We start from the raw sequence: 22,991 nt of genomic DNA, 5'->3' as shown, positions 1-22,991 counted from the left end.
TGACAAAATAAAGCTAAATAATAATGTCCCTGCAGAGGGAAATGGCAACCCACTCCGGTATTCCTGCCTGGGGAAGCCCATGAACAGAGCAGCCTGGTGGGGTGCAGTCCGTGGGGTCGCAAAGAGTCAGACACAACTTAGCGACTTAGCCACTAAACAACAAAAATAATAAAGTAAGTAACAGTGAGTTCCTGGGATCTCTTTGTTAAAATTATCAAAATACTTGTAAAGGCTACAAGTATTAGTTATTCTTATTAAAACAACAAAACCATCATGATTAATTTTCCAGTGTCCTGAGCAAACTTAAGATTTCCATTTTAACCCTAAGTAGAAAGAACAGCTGAAAAAGTGTTTATAGGTTATGGATTCTGACAGGACAACTGACTTTCCATATACTGAATTTAGTCTACTATTTTCAAATTGTAGAATGTTTATAAATAAAAAAACCCTTAAACAGTTTGTCACAATAAAAAATAAAGATGATCTTAAAGGATAATCAGTCATTACTCTTTTTTAAAAAATATATTTTACATTTAAATTTCTTTTTAAAATTATCTTGAAAAAAAAACTCCCTTTTATGCTTAACACTGGAAGGAGGCTGCCTTCTGACAATAAGTATTAGCAATTAGGATGAAAAAGAAGGTATGGCACAAAATTCACACTTGAATGCACCTTCTCTGGCAAGACAGAAAAAGAGAAAAACCTAAAAGATACTTCACACTTAAAAAGAAGAAAAATATCTCCCTGGACCATAAATCAAGGAAAAAAAGTAAAGCACTGAGTAGGGTAAAAGTGACAAGCTGAGCTCCAGTTTTGGACAGCAAGACCAGGAGCCTGGCTCCTATGAGACAATCGAGATGGAAAATGCTGCAAACAGCGTGGGAAGTAGAGCCAGTGACTTAGGTGAAGCCAGAGCAGGGGCACGGGGCTCCCCTGATCATGAGAAAGGCCTGAAAAGATCTACCACCAAGGTGAGACCTGGGGCCACACCTTCCACAGCAATCTACAATGGGGAGGAGGGGGAATGTGGAGGGAAGAGCCTGCAAATCAACATCAGCATAAGAATTAAAATTGTAAAACATGAACAAATCTTAAACTAAAAATGACAGTCAACAAAGTCAACACAGGAACTTAACTTTATGCAAAAAAAGGTAATATGGAACAATGTGATAAAGCCTTTCAAGTAAGCACCAAAGTTCCAGGAGATAATAAAGCAGTTGTTTTCTATTAAAAGGATTTATGAAACAGAACAAAAGAAGGCAGATTGAAACATTCTATCCTTCTTGCTCAATTTTTCTGTAAACAATGCTGCTATTTAAAAAGTTTATTAATTTAAAAAATGATGATAACTGATTCAAGGAAAAACAAATTTTAAAGCTCTGTCAATCAAGGTGATTCTCCTACTGCTGATAAATATTTGTAAAGTTAAAGGACCGTACACTTGTGGTTTAAATAAAAACTACCTAGTAAAATGCCTTACATATAAAAAAAAAAGATGCTTAACAAATCTTTGTGAAGAAAATGAGTAATGAAAAGAGGGAATTAATGATCAATATGAGGTCATTTTCAAACCACATTAGTTACCAGGTCATAAAATATACATATCTTTTAATATTCTCATTGGGATCTATTTTATTTTGCAGATACAATAAATGTCCTTGATGTCATTTTATACTTTTAGAGTATCTCAAATGCTATCATGATTGTTATTGATAGCATTTAAAAACAAGTAGTTATAAACAGATTAAACATTTCAAAGAAGAAACCCATTTCCACTGTGAAACAATTATATCCATTATAACTGGGTGTAACTTGAAGGACATCAGGCTTGTCCCAACCCCTTTGTATCTAAAGATGGGAAACTACCAGATGTCTTATTTTTAAAACGGATACCCGCTATATGAACAAAAGCCAAAACATATGTGAGAAAAAATAAAGACCAGCAAAATTAAAACGTGGTTCTTTGAAAGCAAACACTCTTGTATCAAAAATTAGGTACTGGGGCAACATAACTAAAAGTTGGTGTAAAAAAATTTTTTTTAATAAGAAGACATTTATGAATAACTTTAGAGCAAAAACCTTGAACATGTGGCTAATGAAATGGCTAATTTCATAGACAAATACAATTGTCAAACGATTTAAGAAGAAACAGAAAATCTGAATAAACCAACAACTGGAAAATGTGAATTGCTAACTACAAAAGACACCAGGTGAGAAAGTTTATTAGCATACTAGTGTCAAACTTTCATGAAAGAAATAATTACTTTCTTTAAGAAACCTTTTAAAAAATAAAGAAACCTCCAGAAGTTTACTTTATGAAGTCAGAATAACCTTAGGCATTAGTATTAAAATGGGCTTCCCTAGTGGCTCAGATGGTAAAGAATCCACTTGCAACGCAGGAGACCTGGAGTTGATCCCTGGGTCAGGACGATCCCCTGGAGATGGAATGGCAACCCACTTCAGTATCCTTGCCTGGAGAATTCCATGGACGGAGAAGCCTGGCAGGCTACAGTCCATGGGGTCACAAGGAGTCAGACATGACTGAGCATCTAACACATTAATATTAAAGCAGGGAAATTTACAAATTATCTGCTCAGGTTGGCATTCTAAGCACAGTAGGAGAACTGGAATATCATGTGACTCTCCAATAAAGCCCCACGACAAAGAGGAGGCAGTCTGATTTTCATAAATCAAGCTAAGGCAAATCCATGTATTTCCATTTTTAGTTACAAAATTTTAAAACTTAAGAGTTGTACCTACACCTCTACTGTATGTAATAAACAGCATACACCATGCACTACAGAAAACGTGCCATCCAGAGAAAAAAGATACTCATTTAGGGAATGTCTTCCTTTGAGACAATAAGCATCTTTAGTTAGATTTATACATGAAATGAAAAAGATGTGCATACTAAAAACAAAGAATAATAAAGTATGATAAAAGAAAATGCTGAGTAATTCTGAAAAGTTTTGAATTAACAGTCCATGTGGAACTCAGTGTCAGAATAATTATATAAAGCAGAGCATGTTATTTATAATACTGTAAACTATTCTTAGTTTGATTTGTGGCAGAAAAAATTATTAAATATTCATACATTCCAAAATGAAGTCTTAAACAAAAGAAAATGACCATGAAAATTAGGACAGTATTTATTTAACATTTATTTTTCTCTCAAGAAAAATGTGCTATGCAAATTGTTGCTGCATTGCAGAGAATTAGATAAATTACATTTTCAGAAAAACTTACTCATTATTTACAGGTACTTAATCTAACACAACAACTTAACAAAGCTAAAAACCAAGGTCACTTACAACTTAATTAAAACTACTTGGAATGTAAATCTATTTATTCCTCACACACTATAATTAATTAGATGTATAAGTTAAGGTTTAAGTTAAGTATCATTGCATATTTAAAAGTTTACTTTACAATTGCACACACATGGCAAATTTATAGTGTACTAGATTATTAAAAAGAAATTATGCTGATTTTTAAATGCCTTCGTGAAAACAAATTTATAGCTATCATATGCATGTATGAGTGGATGCATATTATGCATATATATATAAAGTTGAACAAATATTAAATTTTAAATATCTAAATAAATGCTTACAGCAATTTCCAAATTTAATAGCCATACTTATTTATGCTTATAAACTGACAACTAAAACATTATTCAGAATGTTTTATTCATCTCAAATACTTTTAAAGCACAGAAATGTATTATTTATTCTATTAATATATTTATTTCTTTCCCATATAAATACATTACAGATATTTCTCAATATATATTTAGGAAATCCATAGGCTCTTCCAAATCAGTCATAACAACATTCATTATATCAAATATAATTTTCTTGCCCATTCTTCTTTTAGATATACGTGTGAAAGTTCCCAGAGGAAGAGACTTAAGAAAGCAAGATAATGGGAATGGGGTGATTGAACTCTGTTACCTTACCTTTCCTTTTTGTCTCCCCAAATCAAAGAGTACTTGACACACAGTAGAGAATGAATGAATGAGTGAATGATTGAATGAACAGTACCAAACAGAGAAGAATAAAACTAAATGCGTGGAATCTGGCAAAATGTCTTACTCTCTGAACAATCATTCCAACTAAGAGCAAAATAGTCTGAAATCTGTTATTGCCACAAACTGGAAGCAAGTAAGTATTTTTAAGTCCTCACTGTGAGTTTAACATATTAATAATATCTTTTCCTCCATATCTACAACAAGATGACACAAGACCTTGAGAACTCTTGGGGATGAAAGGTATCTTAAAAGTCAACCCTCCACATATTTCAACAAACTAATCATTGAGCACACATGTCTATCTTTCCAATAAAAGATCTCATCATTTGCTGAAAAAGCACCTTATATTTAAAGGATTCAGAAAATGTTTGCCTGAGCTGAGATCTGTCTTCATGAACCTTCCACCCAGAGTCCTAGATAAAATTTGGGGCCATCTTTCTTTCACATACAGATCTTAAAATATTATGCCCATCCTCCTATCCCACCATAGCTTTCTCTAGAAAAGAATAACCAATTAGAGGTTTTTCAAGTGTTCATTACAAAACATTGATTCTACTTCCTTCACTGACCTCATCACTCTCTTCTCTATGCCTTTTGTAGGACTGTAACTCCTTTAAAAAAAAGTATGGTGGCCAGATGCGGCCTGAGAGCACAAAAAAGAGCTAACTGTCATTACCCATGTATAAGATTGTACTTTTTTAATATTAAAATTGTCTTGTTAGCTAGCTACATAAGACTGCTTACAAAAATAATACATATGGAGCACTTAGCATCTGCTAGGCACTATTCTAAGTGCTTCAAGTGCTTTGCACCCTAGCTTCACAGCAACCTACATGGTAAGCCTATCACTTTCTCCACATAACAATTACGAAAACTGGCCCCTGGAGAAGTGACTTGGCCAAAGTCAGTTAGCAGCAGGAGAGCTAGGATTCATACATGTGTCTGCCTAAAGCCCATTCTCTCTTAAACACTTGAATTCACAGTTCCCATAGCTAACTCATACTGAATTTAGTTTATTCAAATGCTGCTGCTGAACTAGACCTTCCTATCTAAAATGAAGTGTTCCTTGCTACAAGTGTATGAACTTATATTTATCTATTTTATCATGTCATATTCAGCCCATTGTTCTAACAATTTGAGCCATAAAGAAGATAAAAGCAACATTCAACCATGATAATATATATGTATATAGCTAGTGCCTTCCCAACACAGACTATAAAACTTAAGAGGCCTGTTACAGCAGGTAAAACACTTCAACCGTCTCGACCTTTCCTAATTTTTACATTCAGCTAAAAGTAGAACATGAATTTTCCTCATAAAAATTTTATCCCTTATAAAGTAAAAGTAGGAATGAATATTCTGAAGTGGCAGGCAATGTGGAAGTCACAAGAACCTCGGGAGAAAATGGCTCTATCACTTTAGAGCACGTAATGTGAACACATTCATATATGTACCTACAAATTAAACACAAGGATACATCTGCCCAAATAACACTCTGACTAAACCCAGTGAGACTAAGAAAAGAGTTCAAAAAGGAGGTTCAATCATGTCCTGAGGACTACCTCTCTAAGCAGAACACCAAAAAAAAAAAAAAAAAAAAGATGAACAGACTTGTCTATTTATACACTCAAAATATCTGCAAAAAAAATTGCAATCTCATTATAAATTATCTTATTAATTAAGAAAAAGTAACTCAACTTCATCATATGAAAAATTTGCAATTCTCATAAGAAAGCAGTAAGTGGCCTATAAATATATGGGGAAAAAAAGCTTTACCCCAGTAGTAATAAAAATGTAATTAAAACAGTGAGATATCATTTTCTCCCTAATAAACTGGGCTGGCCAAGAATGTAAGTTCAAGGATACTCTTATACACTACAGGCAGAAATGTGCACTGGTGGATTCTCCCAGGAAAGAATTCTGTCAGTACCAGGAATATATTAAAGGAGAAAATGTGTGTGAGCAAATATTTAGCATAAGAGTTTTTTCATAGGGAAAGGCCAGATTTAACAAATCTTCAGTAGCAGAATAAACTAGGATATGATGAAAAATGCATTACTCTGCAGCCACTAAAAAGTATTATACATTAACCAAATCACCATGATATATACATGAAACTAATATCACATTGTAAGTGAAGTATACTTCAGTGTAAAACATGTATACAATAGATAATGCATTGCAGATTTTACTGTTATAAAAATGTTTTTCTGTCTCACACAGAAGTGTTAAGTAACAAAAAAGCAATTCATATACTATATGATCCACTTTTAAATTATTCATATTTTTAAAATATATATGCCAAAATAGTTGCAATGACCATGACTAGATATAGTGAGAATGCAGATGATTTTGTTTCTACATGTTATATATAAGTAAACTCTAAATTTTCTACAATGATACATTTTTTTAAATTAGAAAAAAACTGTGTAAAGAACAGTCGACATTACAAAAATGCAGTGACACAAAAGACTAGCATTTCCAGCACAGTCTCAAAAATAAATAATAAGGGGAAAAAACTGGATTCTATAGAATACTATGGCTAGGCAGTAACCATAAACTAAAAAAACAAAATTAGAGGGACATGAGAGAAAGTATGGTAGCAAATCACAATAAAAACTAACATAATTACACATATATGTCTTTAAAACATAGTATTGTAGTTTCTATAAAGTTACACCTCTAAAAATATCTTGGCACATAAAAATGAGAGAAATAACAAAGAGACTTTCTTTACCAAGTTTGAAGCAAGGAAATAAAACCAAGACATATGTTCCTCCATGAGGAAGATAAGAGAAGCAAGTCCATTCTCACTTCTCCTACAGAAAACATTAGCTTAAGACAGGAAAGAGCAGAATAGATGCCATAAAGACTGAATGTCACCTGCAGAGAAATACTGAGCTTTATCCTACGGAGAAAGTAGTACGGAATCACTTCACTTCTTCAGATGAATAACTTCAGGTGTTCAGACCTTGATGAATCATATCCCTGGGTTGAAAAACTACTTACAGATTTGAGGTCAGAGTCTTTGCTGTCTCTGAGGAATAATTAAGGAAACCAGAAGCGCCAGATGAAGGGAAAATTCCCCAATTTAAAAAAATAAATGATATAAAAGATGGATTGTGAAAATTATTTAACCTAATATCAATACATGGAAACGTAACACAACAAAGAACGGAATTCACAAGTAAAATCATGGCAAAATAATCTTAATTCTTTTCCCTATGAGACTGTTAGGTTAGTTGTTCTTAGATTGGAAAAGCAACTGAGAGTTTGATACCTTTGAAAATGAGATGATGAAAGCATTCTACAGGTCAATAGTGTTAGATCTACAGAGGACTGAACAGCTGTATCCAAACTGTGTTGATAATGGATTAATGCTAACAGAGGAAAACTGGGAGAGTTTTACACTTAAAAAAAAAAGAAGACTAAAGAAAAGAAAAATATAACTGCCATCACATGTCTAAAACACAATCATATAAAAGAGTAGACATCTATAACTTTACTTCCCCATGTATTAGATATAAGACTAAATGGCAGATGTAACAGGAGCAGTTGTCAGTTTAATAAACAAATAAGTTAGAAGAGGGCTACTCAAGAAAGGGGTAAAATGCCTTTGGGAAAAAAAAGAAACTCATTAGAATAAGTAGATCTTATTATATGGGCATCACTTGGATAGAATGCTAGACACACACATAATATACTTGGGGCAGGGTGGGGGGAATGCTATGATTCTAAATATTCTCTAAGTATAATTTTACCCAATGGCAGCTCTCTACTCAGACCTGGGCCAGGGGCAGGGCTCTTCTGATTATCTGGTGAAATGACTATAGAAAAAGCAACACATAATTGGTCCTCACAGTTGAAGAGATATTATTTTAATTTCAACCTCATTAATGTTGGCGTCTATATATAATATGAAGACTTTTCATAAAGCACTCATGCTAGTCATTCAGCTCGATAATGTTTTGAATTTCTTACTCTGGGTACCAAAATCATCACTATAGCCTCCTTGCCAAGCTGTAGTGTATATATATCAAGTCAGTAACTTTCAATGTGTGGTCTAGAATCTCCAAGACCCTTTCAGGAGGTCCATGAACCAAAATTAGTTTTGTAATAACAGTCAAATGTTATTTGCCTCCTTCATCCTCATCCTCCCCCGAGTATAAATTGAGTGGAGTTTTCAGAGGCTTCATAATGTGTGATATACAAATAGACTGCATGCAGAAGCATATATTAGAATCTAGTTGTCTTATATTAAGCTAGACATTGAAAAGACTTGAAAAAATGCCATACAATCCCATTCTTCATACTTTACATTCTATTTTAGAAAAGTTATTTTTCATAAAAATGTTACTTAATGTAACAGATTTAGTGTTATTGGCATTAATGTAATAGATTTAGCTATTTACACTAGTGTAATACTTAGTATTATTTTTAATGACTTTTTACTTAATAAATACAATATTTAATAACATATTAAAAACTGTTTCAATTTTTAACATAATATTCAGTTCAGTTCAGTCCCTCAGTCGTGTCTGACCCTAGTAGAACATTATGATAAGCAACATAAAGAAAACTCTGAGATCCTCTATAATGTTAAAGAATGTAAAGTTTGGGAGCTACTTTATTAAGCCATGCTAATTATCCTATATTAAAATTTCAAAGGATGCTGGAATCATTTATAAGCAAATGAGTATTTAAAAAATTAGTCTTTCCTCAGAAGACATTCTAACCAAATAAGTCCTAATTTTTAAGATCAGGTACATATCTGGAAGAGGATTGGGTTCAGAAATTAACTTTCATGGGTTAAATAATACCATCTGCATAGAGTCAATAACGGTAATAGTGAACGTAAAATTAGAAAAGCTATAAAGAATGAACCTCAGCTGCACAACTGCAAACTATGATAATATCAATATAACTCAAAATTCACTTTTCCTAAGAACTTGTTACACATAACTCATCAATATTTACATCAATATTAATAACTCTGCAAATAGCATTTAATCCTGAAATAATACCAAGAGATATGTATACTCCATTTCCAATATTCTCAAGTAATTTTCTATTAATTTCTTTTCTATTTTACCAAAGATTTTAAAATCAGAACTCACTACAAAAACTGAATTTCAGAATAGTGAGACTTATAAAAGCAATAGAGAAAAAAAAGCACTAAAAATAATAATTCTCTGAATTAAGAACTACCCTCTAAGCATCATTTAATTAACTACTTGAAACATCTATATATAACAAGGCATAGATAAAATTTATTTACTGATCTGGAAGGTATCCACTCTAATAAAACTTTGCATATGTGGAAATATATAATCCTCATTAATGTGGAAGGCAAGAATCTAACATTTGAGAACATACAGTCTGTGGAACATTATGCAGGGTAGGTACTTCCCATGGAGTATCTCACAAATCTTTACAGCGACTTTGTGAAACAAAGATTTCCAAGAGTGTAGTGACCTGCCCACAGTCCACAACGGGTAAGTGCGCAGAGACAGAACTTCCTTCAGAGCCTTGTAAGTAAGTGTTCTTCTCTTCAAAGAATCCAGTGACAGACCAGAGAGGAACAGCAGGCCTGTGCTGGTGATTACAAAAAAGTCCCAGAATATCTGCCAGTGTCTTGCTTTGTGACTTTAGGAAACAAACTGGGATGTGGGTTTTGGGGGGTTTTTTGTTTGTTTGTTATCTTTATATATAGTACACCATCCTTACCTTGCAGAACTATGAAGAAACTGGTTATATCAAAGGAGACAGCTTGATCTAGCTCTATATATAACAGGCATTCAAAACATGGGAGTTTTCCTGTTATTAAGTTTCTGTTGAAAGTTTCTGTTGAAAGTTCACTGACTATGTGATCCTGTTAGGACTAAACCTATTGCTACAATTCTGGTTACAGAAAATCAGCAGCCAAGATGTTTGTACCAATCATGGATGAGTCCTGATTAAGAAAGTAATCTGAAATGTTTATATCTTATCTTCTTCTGGGTAGTTAAAATGTACTAACTTTAGTAAGTATTTTTAGAAGTAAGTAAGTCTCAAGAGTATAAAGACTAAAGAGTCTAGCCCAAACAAATTCTTAGGCTTAATCATAGTAACTACGGCCTTAACAGAGAAATTACCGGGAGTCAGAGTTTAAACTTAAAGATGCAAAGCAGGAAAGGAAAAGAAGATGGTACTCAGAAATCTAAGTTGGCTGTTTTGCTAGTTCAACACTCACAGAAACACAGAATTACTTTAAATGCAATTCCCCACAAAAATTTTAAAACTCATCTTTAACAAGTTCTCAAGATTTCATCTTTTCTCTTATTTCAGCCAATTCCATATTTGGAATTCTCTATAAGGAACAGATACTGTTTCTGAAGAAACTATAAATTAGAGTAAATGCCCAAGATCCTAACCATACTTAAACTGCTTGATGTTTCAAAGCATCAAACCTAAGGAAATGTACAGAACTATTTCTTGGCAAAGAAAGCACACACTGGAGTCAGGGATGTCTGAGTTTAAACTCTGGATTCACTATTTATCCTGCAACCTCGGACAAATTTCCCAGCACCTCTATAAAATACGTATCTCCATGGATTGAGCAACAATCCATGAGGCCACCAAAACATTTCCTTCAAGTACCAGCAAAACACGGGTACCAAAAAATGAGAAAAACTTTTTTTTAAAAAAGAATTTGATGTTTGAAAAAGACATCAATTCAGCCACAATGGTAAAAATAAAATAAAATTTTATTAGACTTTCTTATATTTGCTGTAGCATGCTTTTAAGTTTTTTTAAAAATCTATGAGAAGGGAGAAGAAGTGCCTCAGCATTTAACATTTTCAGTGCTTAAGGTCTCTAACAGTTTTTAATCCAGCATATCAATAACCTCAGATATGTAGATGACCCTTATGGCAGAAAGTGAAGAACAACTAAAGAGCCTCTTGATGAAAGTGAAAGAGGAGAGTGAAAAAGTTGGCTTAAAGCTCAACATTCAGAAAACTAAAATCGTGGCATCTGGTCCCATCACTTCATAGCAAATAGATGGGGAAACAGTGGCTGATTTTATTTTTTTGGGCTCCAAAATCACTGCAGATGGTGATTGCAACAATGAAATTAAAAGACGCTTACTTCTTGGAAGGAAAGTTATGATCAACCTAGACAGCATATTAAAAAGCAGAGACATTACTTTGCCAACAAAGGTCCGTCTAGTCAAGGCTATAGTTTTTCCAGTTGTCATGTATGGATGTGAGAGTTGGACAGTAAAGAAAGCTGAGCACCGAGGAATTGATGCTTTTGAACTGTGGTGTTGGAGAAGACTCTTGAGAGTCCCTTGGACTGCAAGGAGATCCAACTAGTCCATCCTAAAGGAGATCAGTCCTGGGTGTTCATTGGAAGGACTGATGTGGAAGCCGAAACTCCAATATTTTGGCCATGAATCATGTGAAAAGCTGATTCATTTAAAAAGACTCTGATGTTGGGAAAGACTGAAGGCAGGAGGAGAAGGGGACAACAGAGGATGAGATGGTTGGATGGCATCACTGACTCAATGGACATGAGTTTGGGTAAACCTCAGGAGTTGGTGATGGACAGGGAGGCCTGGCTTACTGCGGTTCATGAGGTCGCAAAGAGTCGGACACGACTGAGCGACTGTACTGAACTGAACTGAATCCAGTATTGCCTACCTCAAAGCATTATTGTTAGGGATTAAATGAAGTGATGCACAGAAAAGACTTAACATAATGCCTTACTTAATACAGTAGGCACTCAAATGTACCTATTTATTACTATTGCTATTAGAATTATTTCTCTCCACATGTTTCAGACTAGAACCTCTTTTGCACCATGTCTGTGGTGAATGTCATCATATGCATACACTTTTTCTCATACTTGTAACACTAGTTAACAACATAAAGGTCTTTCGGGAAAAGATTTAAATAGCCAGTCCTTACAAACAGCTTTATCATCAGTCATTAGGTCAATAAACTAAATTTGAAAATGGGAAATCATATGGTGAGGACCAAAAATACCTTCAGTATTACTCACAGTTTTTGTATACTTAAGATTATATGCAAAAACAGGTTTCTATGATTCTGCTAAATTTCTGGAGCAACACAAAACATGGTTATTTAAACATCACTATTGGATAGACTCAACTAAGAACATGTAAATTAACTCAAATAGAAATTAACTAAAAAATGGAATTTATTCTATCACATAAACTGATTACTCTTTTAAATTAGACTCTTCTAAAGCTTAAGCAGAAATTTAAAAGTAAATAGATAATACATAAGATATACAGCACACCCAAAAGTGAAAAAAGCAATGAAGAATAACTGTATTGAAACATTCTTCTATTATTCTTCAAAATTATAATGAAAATTTGCTATCAAAACAATGTAATCATAAAGAAAGGGCTCTAGTAAATATGACTATACTGTAAAACAAACAAAAAACTATCATAATGATTGTTTATTTTTATTCACTTATTAAAAAACCAAAACACTGAAGGATGAACCATTTAAAACTCTTATTACTCAAGCCACTAGCAGTAAATGAAAGATTCACTTACACGTTAAACTGTCCATAAAATTCTGGTTGAAAACCATTAAACAAGATCATGCAGGGTGTATCTCCAGGCTTTAGAGGGGCCTACAGTACACCTGAGCAAGGTGTGAAAGGCCTTCCCTTGTTTGGCCCTTACCTCCCTGCTCACCCTTGCCTCTGACCACACCCACTGTGCATATCTTGCATCTTCACTGTAGAGACTACAGCCCTCAAAACACACCTTGCTTTTTCTCACATTTGAAATATGTCCCTTACCTTTCTGATCCACTTGAAGAAGCTAAATCTAGTTGTATTTTAAGGTTCGGCTCATGCTTACCCTCCTCTGTGAATACTTTTCCTACCATTCTAACTCCCCTATAAAATTTATGACTGACTCTTTCATGCCCCATTTTTCTCTGTATACAGTATCATCATACCTAGGCATCTGGGTGCACTTACTTACTGGCACGCCTCCTCCGACTAAACAACAAATTCCCTAACAGCAAGGTTGCTGTCTTACTCATCCTTTTATGTTCAATAAGCAGCACTGTACCTAGTGCTACAACATATGATGAACGGATGAAAGCATGAATTCACTCTGACCCTGCAGTTAGGGACATTATGAAAATGATCTTGAGAACAAGAAAATTTTCTTCCAACAACCAGTTTCAGTTATGTACTTAAGAATTGTGGTGAAAAACTAAGAAATGCAAACTTCACTCTAGATACTCTAAAATAAAAAGAATAGCTTTATGGCTCACTCAGACAAAATTTCCATTAGTTTGATGTTTGTAAGTTTCAGTTTACAATAATCACAGCAAAACTATGTATTCAATTACAACAAGCAAATAGTAAAATTTTCTTTATAAATCACAATTTTTAAAACAATATTACCTTTCAGAATGTCAGAGAGAACCACTTATGAATGTGGACCATATCTGATAAACTAAGTGTAAAACATTAAAGGTAAGTGAGACTGATCAAAGAATTAACAGCATGTTAACTTACTTGGAAACTACAGTTAATGAGTATAATACCTAACTACCATGGGTTTAGTCCTCCAATACCTATTTCTCCTATTCCCTAAATTTTTCTTCCCCTTCTGGAAAAAAAAAATACTACCGAGATTTTTTTCTACATTTCTGATACTCTGTATGATTTTAAAATCCTTAATTTCAATAACAACAACAAAAATAATCGCAGCTACCATGCAGTGATTATTTACCAAATGCTACTTATCATTTCACTTATGGTATCCCATTTAAGACTTATACCAACTCCATAATCAATGTATTCTTTTTACCCTGAGACAGTCCAACTAGAAAACAGGCTCCAGGAGATTCAACTACCTAAAGTCTCACCACCAATAAGTGGGAAAGGAAGGGTTTCTGATTTCGAAGCCTCTGCCCTTTCTATTAATACAACAATATGCCACCTCTCTTCATCTTCATCAAATATATTACTCATCCAGTATTAAAAGTGGGTTGACATTATTTGACATTTATATCAGAAAATGAATATAATGCCATGACTGAAAGTAACTGAAATCCTTCAAGATAAACTTTTCATGTGACAGTAAGAGTAATTCACCATTTTTTTTTTAATTCACCATTTTTTGAGTAACATCACCAAATGGTGGCATAGAAAGGAATTAAAATAATGTTTCCTTTGTGTGATATAAAAAACTTACAAATACAGAATTCTTTATTGAACAAGTAATATAAAATAGTCCAATTATTTCCAGATCAGTTTGTTTTTGAAAGTTTATTCTTTCAATCATAGAAACTAGCCAAAAATATTTTTTAAATCAGTAAGTCATTCAACACAGATAAAATTTCTGTTTTTGAAACTTATTTTCATCAGATATTACTAGATTAACCAAGCAATTTATCATTCAAACCTATGTAGTTTTTGAAGAAGGTACACTTCTAATTATTACAATGTAACAATAGGTTTAACCAGAACTGTCCCAGTAACCAGGACATGTGGACACCCTCACTATTTCCCTATTCATTACACTCACAGTCCTCCTCCAACACAGTGGAGAAATATGCACGCCTATCATGTAAAACCATCTGGCTACATATTTGATCACTGCAGCACAATATTAAAGAAGTAATTTCTTTGCTAGACACCCATATTTTAAAAGGTTATTCCATTAAGATAATGCACATTAAGATAAAACTGCAATAACTTCAACTGTACCTCATCCTGAAGTTCATCACCACTTTTAACAGAAGCAAGCATATCATATAAAGTACAGCAAAGATCTTCTATTCTTGTTGCTTCAGCCATTTCGTTTAAAGTTGCGTTTAAGTACTTCTCAACTTCACACCACAAAAATGAGTCGTTTGTTTTTTCCGAGGGCTTGCGGTTCAGGGTGGAATGCTCCTGAAGGTGGTCGGTCAGAAACTTCTTATAATCCAAGCTTATAGTTTTCTGGGATTCACCATTTATTGGCAGTTCATCAAAGTGGTCCAAATCATGCATGTCAAATGAAAATGCTAAATTTTTACCAAATAAAACTCGATCACCATATTCATCGCTTGTCATCTGGACAAGAGCAGTAAGACTGTCTTTACAAAAATAAGAAGTAATTCGATTAGTAGCATCACAAGCTGCAGTGGCAGATGATGATGGGAAGGGACCAAACATCTGTTTGATAGCCTTTGTCTCCTGGTGACCAACACAGTCCTTCAAGTGAAATGTCTTGAAGAGAAAGGCGGCTGCACTTTCAATGGCTTCTTTCCCATTATCTGTTCCAACTATTCAGACAAAAGAAATAGCATTAGCTTAAATGGATCATGGTTCAAGCTTCCATTTTCCAAAAAAAAACTACTACAAATATTCCTCTGAGTAAATTCAACAGTGAAAATATACTGATATTTAGATATAGTGAGACACATGAAGATAACCTGTTCCTGTTTTCAGGAACAGGAAAATCCCTTTAAGGCCATTCCCAAAGAATGGCATTAGGTAAATAACCCGTTATCAGTATTATACATAAGACTTATTTTAAAACCAAATGTTAAAAATTGATTTGATGAGCTAGTTAAATAAATAAGATGCAAAAAAAAAAAATCTGAATTATAGACTTTTGGAGCTGGAAGGAAGCCTTACAAATCCATAACCTTCTTTCCACGTATTGTACATCTGAGATGGCAAAAACAGATTTATAGTTCTCATTCAAAAATATTTATTACTACATAAGTCAACTACACTTCAATAAAAAATAGCTTTGAAAATATTTAATACTATCAAGGATGTACATGAAAAGAATCTTTTAAAATAAACTCAGCCACACTATAAAATTTTTTTAAAAATTCTGCTATTGAGAAGAGGCCAAAAGTAAATTCTTATGAAAGTAAGAGGAAGTTAAAAGGAGCAGTCCCTAATTTCTTTAAGGCATTAGTATCTCATATCTGATTCTCTCAAAAGGAAGAAGAGTCTATAATTATGTCATAGAATTCAAAGAAAATTCTTAGAGTAAAAAAAGATATTCAATCTGAGAAGGCCTGAAAAGTCAGTAAGACTTCCTAAAGTAATATCTGTAATGTTAGTAATAATACAATTAACACCATCATCTTCTTGAAACCACAGCTCTAATTACATCATTAATCACAGATCTTGAGCAGCTTATGATCAAGTTCAATGCCTGCACGCGTGCTAAGTTGCTTCAGTTGTGTAGGACTCTTTGTAACTCTATGTACTGTAGTCCACCGGACTTCTCTGTTCACTGGATTCTCTAGGCAAGAACACTGGAGTGGGTTGCCATGCCCTCCTCCAGGCAATCTTCCCAACCCAGGGATCCAAACCAGGTCTCTATGTCTCCTGCACTGGCAGGCAGGTTCTTTACCACTAGCGCCAACCTGGGAAGCCCCATAAAACTCAGTAACTCAACCCAAACTCCTATACTTTATTTTCAAGTCATGCCTGATACTGACCCATTCTGTTTTACCAGCTTTACTCGCTACTATACATTTCCTACTCTAACCAACAAGAATTTCTTAACATCCAAAACTCAGGTCCTGCTCTTGTTGTTCATTCGCTAAGTCCTGTCCAACTCTTTCCAATCCCATGGAGTGAAGCATGCTAGGCTTCCCAGTCCTTCACTCTCTCCCAGAGTTCACTCAAACTCATGTCTGTTGAGTCACTGATGCCATCCTACCATCTCATGCTCTGTCGTCCCCTTCTCCTCCTGCCTTCCTCCTGCTGGGTAAGCCCAGCATCAGTGAGAAATGATGCTGAGTCGGCTCTTTGAATCAGGGGGCCAAAGTACTGTAGCTTCAGCTTCAGCATTAGTCCTTCCAAGGAATATTTCAGGGTTTATTTCCTTTAGTATTCACTGGTTTGACCTCCTTAATGTCCAAGGGACTTTCAAGAGTCTTCTCCAGCACTCACCATTCTTTATGGTCCAACCCTCACATGTGTACATGACTACTGGAAAACCCACAGCTTTAACCTTATAGATCTTTGTCAGCAAAGTGATGTCTCTGCTTCTTCACACAATGGCTGAAACCATGAAATTAAAAGATGCTTGTTCTTTGGAAGAAAATCTATGACAAATCTATACAGTGTATTTAAAAAGCAGAGACATCACTTTGCCGACAAAGGTTCATATAGTAAAAACTATGGTTTTTCCACTAGTCATACACGCATGTGAGAGCTGGACCATAAAGAAGGCTGAGGAATTGATGCTTTTAAATTGTGGTGCTGAAGAAGATTGCTGAGAGTCCCTCTGAGTGTAAGGAGATCAAACCAGTCAATTCTAAAGGAAGTCAATCCTGAAAATTCATTGGAAGGACTGATGCTGAAGCTCCAATACCTTGGCCATGTGAAAAGTGGACATATTGGAAAAGACCCTGATGCTGGGAAAGACTGAAGCAGGAGGAGAAGGGGCCAACAGAGGATGAGATGATTGGATGGCATCACCAACTCAATGGACATGAGCTTGACCAAACTCCAGGAGACAGGACAGGGAAGCCTGGCATACTGCTGTCCATGGGATTGCAGAGTCAGACACCACTCAGCAACTGAACAACTAGGTTTGTCATAGTTCTTCTGAGGAGCACGCATCTTTTAATTTTGTGGCTGAAGTTACCATCCGCAGTGATTTTGGAGCCCAAGAAAATAAAATCTGTCACTCTTTCTACTTTTTCCCTATCTATTTGCCATGAAGTGATAGGATCGAAGGCTATGATATTAGTATTTTGAATGTTGAGTTTTAAGCCAGCTTTTGCACTCTCCTCTTCCACCCTCATCAAGAGACTCTTTAGTTACTCTTGGTGTTCTGCTTTTTTTTTTTTTTTAAGTAAGATTTGAAGTCCTCAAAAAAAATTTTAATTATTTATTTGGCTATGCTGGGTCTTAGCTGCAGCATATGGGATCTTTAATTGCTGCATTCGAACTCTTAGTTGTGGCATGTGGGATCTAGTTCCCTGACCGGGGATTTTAACCTTGGTAATGGCAGGCCCTGTTCTACTCTAGGCCTATTTCCATGCCTTTATTAAATCTTCCCTAAGGCCTCTAATTTCTCAAATCCTACCCATGTTTCATAGTCCAGCTGAAATGCCTCTCTCAAGGCAAGTAAAATGCTCTGTGCATTGTTTTATTACCTGCTACCTAGCCAAAATAAGTGCCTCAATAGATTTAAACCGTTGAATTTTGGGGACTTTCCTGATGGCCCAGTGGCTAAGACTCTACTCCCAATGGCTAAGACTCCCAATGCAGGGAGCCCGCGTTCGATCCCTAGTCAGGGAACTAGATCCCACATGCCACAACTAAGAAACTGCATGTAGCAATTAAAGATCCCACATGATGCAACTAAGACCTAGTACAGCCAAATAAATATATATTTAAAAAAAAAAAAGACTACAAATGTCAAAAAAAAAAAGAAGAAAAATAAACTGCTGAATTATCTGAATCCGGGCCTCAAAGACACCAGACTGCTGTTTTTACATTATACCACCTGCTTTGATTGTATCTGATATTTACACACGTGTGTAGAAGACTAACAGTTTATGCAAGTGAAGTTAAGCACACAATATAATTCCATTATTTAATTCTTCAAGTATAAAGTCTATAAAATCTTTCATGATTATAAAGAATTCATAAAATACCATCTGACATATTTTTTCAGTACTTAGGAAAATACATAACAAATATCTTCTAGAGATTAAATAATGTTTTTAAGTTAATTAATTAAATAGCATTTGTGTACATTTTACTTATGCAGTCTATATATGAGGTTTGGAGAACTTAGGTTTTGGATAATTTATAGATTGTGATAATTCTATAGATAATTCAACAGCACTGGGACTAAGGAAGTCTGACCAAAAATGGAATTCACATTTGCAAACTCATTCTGTACCTAACATTATAATGTGCTCTTCGGTAAAGATATTATTTTGCATCTTGGCATTTTCCCTACACAACTTACTAAGAACTTTTAAATTATCTCAATTCTTCTTAACAAAATTATCTCTATTTTACAGATACTGCAAGAGACTTTAGATTAAATTTGGGAGAGATCAAATACCTATTTAGTTAATGAGCAAGATTCAAAGAAGTCTTCTAACTCCTAAATAAACTTTTTTCTACTACACTACACTTCTAGAAAGTAGATTTATCTCTTAGTTATTTGTTGGTTTGTTTTTTTTTTTTTTTGGTCACTTTTGTGACCCCATGGACTACAACCAGCCAGGCTCCTCTGTCCATGGGATTTTCTAGGCAAGAATACTGGAGTGGATTGCCATTTCCCTGTCGCCTGCACTGGCAGTCAGATTCTTTACCACTGGGCTTACTAGGGAGGCCCAGATTTATCTCCAATTCTCATTTGAAGTTGCTCAGTCGTGTCTGACTCCTTGCTACCCCATGGACTGTAGCCCACCAGGCTCCTCTGTCCATGGGATTTTCCAGGCAAGAATACTGGAGTGGGTTGCCATTTCCTTCTCCAGGGGATCTTCCCAACCCAGGGATCGAACCCAGGTCTCCTACATTGCAGGAAGATGCTTATTCTCATTTAATAAACAAACAATCACCACCCTAGGAAATAAATGTGAGAACAGTCAATTTATTACCAAAAGTGGAATTAACTTAAATGCCTATTATTAGGTCATTGGTTAAACTACACTACAGCCATATATTACATACATTAAACATAACGCGTGCCGTATCTGACTCTCTGTGACATGGAGTAGCCCGCCAGCCTCGTTTATCTATGGGATTTTCCAGGCAAGAATACGGGAGTGTGTGGCCATGCCCTCCTCCAGGGGATCGAGAGCCTAGCGGCCTTGTCTCTCCAGTCGCTTATATCTCCTGTATTGGCAGGTGGTTTCTTTACCACCAGCGCGACCTGCAAAGTCCAAACATAGTGCAGTGCTCCATGGATCTTGCTATAAAATAATCTCCACAATATAGTAAGTGAGGGGGAGAAAAAGTAGGTTATCAGTTCACTTGTGAAGAAAAAATTGCACATTCATTAGGAACACCTACAAAGATTTAAAAACAATTTTCTCAAGGTTTCAAATTTTTAATTTGAGCCCTTTCGTATATGTATAAAAAAATTTTAAGTAACATACAGATACCTTTAAACTTAGTTCATAATGGTGCTTCACACATGTTGTTAATAATATCCTTGCCTAATTACAAATTCTTCTGGATAACCTACTGTGTGTTGCACTTTGCGACCCTATGGACTGTAGCCCGCCAGGCTCTTCTGTCCATGTGGGTTCTCCAGGAAAGAATACTGGAGTGGGTTGCCATGCCCTCCTCCAGGGGATCTTCCCAACTCAGGGATCGAGCCCAGGTCTCCCTCACTGCAGGCGGATCCTTTACCGTCTGAGCCCCCCACGGGAAGCCCTTACTCTACCGCATCTCTAAGGCAGACCACTAAGAATGAACACGGTTCTACAGCACAAAGGGGTTTCTCAAAATTGAAACTCTGCACCGTGCTACTCGAGAGTCTGGGAGCTGCAGTTTTTGAGAGTATTTGAAAACAGCATTCTTAGCACTACTGGTTCTCCAAGACACAGACGATCACATTTTAAAACTAAGGAACTTCCCCGCGGCCCTAAGGCATAATGGAGACGTGGATCAAGCCGCGTTCAGGTGACTGCACGTGCGTGTCTCCCAGCCTGGGGCGGAGACGTGCGTCACTGCGCCCAGTCCGCATGTGATGACGTATCACCACAGGGACACGGGCTGTCGGAGAACCCCGGATAAGAAGGCGGCGCAGGATTGGAGCGGAGAACTGTGCGCCCAGCAACAAGGCAGCCACCCCAACTTGCTAGTAAAGGCCGCCGCCCCCCCACCCCCCAGCGATCTTTCAGTGACAGATAAATGAAGGGTGTCTCTTAAAACAGAAAAGATCTGAAGAGAATGAACGCAGTCAGGTGTCTGACCTCTCAAAGGTCTGGCAGGTCCCCGCTCCTCTCAATAAAATGCAATTAGAAGGGAAAGCTACAGTAACGGAAACGCTTTTCTGCTCTCTCTAGGAGCCACCTGAACTAGCACACTAGTAACTGGCCACATCAAAAGGCCTGGGAAAACGTGCGTGGTACAATTCCAGAGTAGAAATTTGTAATAAGTAGCTGTCTCGTTTTCTTACACACTACATCCAAAGATGAAACTTTGTTAGATTAACCGTGAGGATCTTGTTCACAAATAACCTTTCATTTTTTTTTCCATTTCCCTTTATATTTTAAGTACAATTTATAACATGTAATCTTTTAAATGATTATTTATTAGGCTGAAACTCTTCGGTCAGTTACACCTCTGACTGTGCTAATCTTTCAGAGGAATAGGCATTTTAGGAAACTTAGTTTCGTCCTCAAGATAAAGTCTCAGGAAAGAATAAAATATACCCTCAATAATCAATTGACTAAAGTTTGAATGAAACTTAAGATCCCCAAACCTTTAAGGAAACTAGTTACCTACCACTTTAACATTTAATTTTCTATGCACAAAACACTAGGATTGTTAACTCAGAAAACTGGCTCTATGCACCTAGCACTTTAATTGCAATACATTTAAAGAAATACACTTAAAAGGTCACTAGGATATTTTTAATTAATAATAAATATTTTCCCTGCCTGCTTGAGTTATATTGAGAGAAAATGAGATGTGAAATGCAAAAGTGTAAAGATATAATAAGTAACTGATGACTGTAAACATTATAGAACAAATTTTTAAAATTAGAATTTAGTGATTACTACAATCTTAAATCATCCTCAACATACAATTTACTTATATATTTTCCTTTTGAGTGCAAAATACTAAGAGTTAAAAGGTTGAAACTTACAGCTTTTTTAACTGCCTACCTAAATAATTAAAAAGGATGAGTAGGAAATTTTAATTGAAAATGAATAAAAAATATCCTTCAACTGTTTACATCGTTAATTGCTAAATATTGAATTTAGAAGTTGTCAACAAATGAGTTCCCTGACCAGTTAAATCTTTAATGTATGGGAGAAAGTATTTACAAATTTTTTGTTTCACCTTATGGTCAAACTTTAAATGTCCATTTTACCCCTGACACTTGATAAACTGTAAATACCAAAACATTACAACTCTGCATCACAGAGTTAACTTAAGCTCATTTCACTTGTTAAAAATACCAGCAAGGTAGGAAAGAGGCTATAAACATTTTGTATTTGAATAGAGATTAGCTAACTGATAATTATTATTAAATTATAAATATGGAAAATACTTGTATCAGCAACTTTCTGAAGACATTACATATAAAAAACACAGAAGTGATTTAACTTAAAAAAATATTATCCTCATATCCTCATTTTTTCCCTCTTACATATATATGCCGCCAGTGCTTATTAATGTACTTTTTTCCTAACAAGTATATATATCCACAAGTAATCTGGACTGTCTAAAATTGTCTAATATTATGTAAAATTGTCACATGAACTGTACAAGTATTTTCCTTATTTTACAGAGAAACACAGATACAGTAAGGTTAAATACCATAAGGTTAAATAATATACTAAGATTGTAAGAGCCAGATCATTTTTTTCTTTTTGCATTATACCATCTTTCAAATAATCACCAAATTATCAAACAAATTTATGATATAATAGAGGTAAACAACTACTCATATGGGTTTTGGGGGAATAAGCTGAACAATTATCTGACCCAAATTTTAAACTGCCAAAGTAATGTAATAATAATGAGTTTCATTATTTTAGAGAAATTATAACTCTGTGCATGAAAGTACTTCATCAAAATCTTGCGTTCAGTGGGCAAAGTATTCAAGAAATGTTCAATGTATTAATTTGAATGAAGTGCTTAAATATTAAGATTGATATAAAAATTACTGCCTTCAGGGTGAGCAAATAATTAAATGAAAGAAAATGAATAGAGAAACATATATGGTACAAAAAAAGGGAGTAGTAACTAACACAAG

At 35.1% G+C, this 22,991-nt stretch overlaps 1 protein-coding gene across 1 annotated transcript in view; it reads right to left on the bottom strand.

Annotated features, from left to right (window-relative positions):
• ASCC3 (activating signal cointegrator 1 complex subunit 3) overlaps positions 1 to 22,991 on the bottom strand; it is a 336,030-nt gene that overhangs the window by 283,513 nt on the left and 29,526 nt on the right. The window contains exon 4 of the mRNA XM_065911620.1: positions 14,780 to 15,339. Coding sequence (XP_065767692.1) covers positions 14,780 to 15,339 — 560 coding nt within the window. The remainder of the gene's footprint in view (positions 1 to 14,779; positions 15,340 to 22,991) is intronic.

The sequence above is a fragment of the Muntiacus reevesi genome, chromosome 19, assembly GCF_963930625.1.
Source record: "Muntiacus reevesi chromosome 19, mMunRee1.1, whole genome shotgun sequence".
Lineage (NCBI taxonomy): Eukaryota > Metazoa > Chordata > Mammalia > Artiodactyla > Cervidae > Muntiacus > Muntiacus reevesi.
Note: the sequence above shows the minus strand (reverse complement) of the source record. Positions and strands in the feature narration are given on the sequence as shown.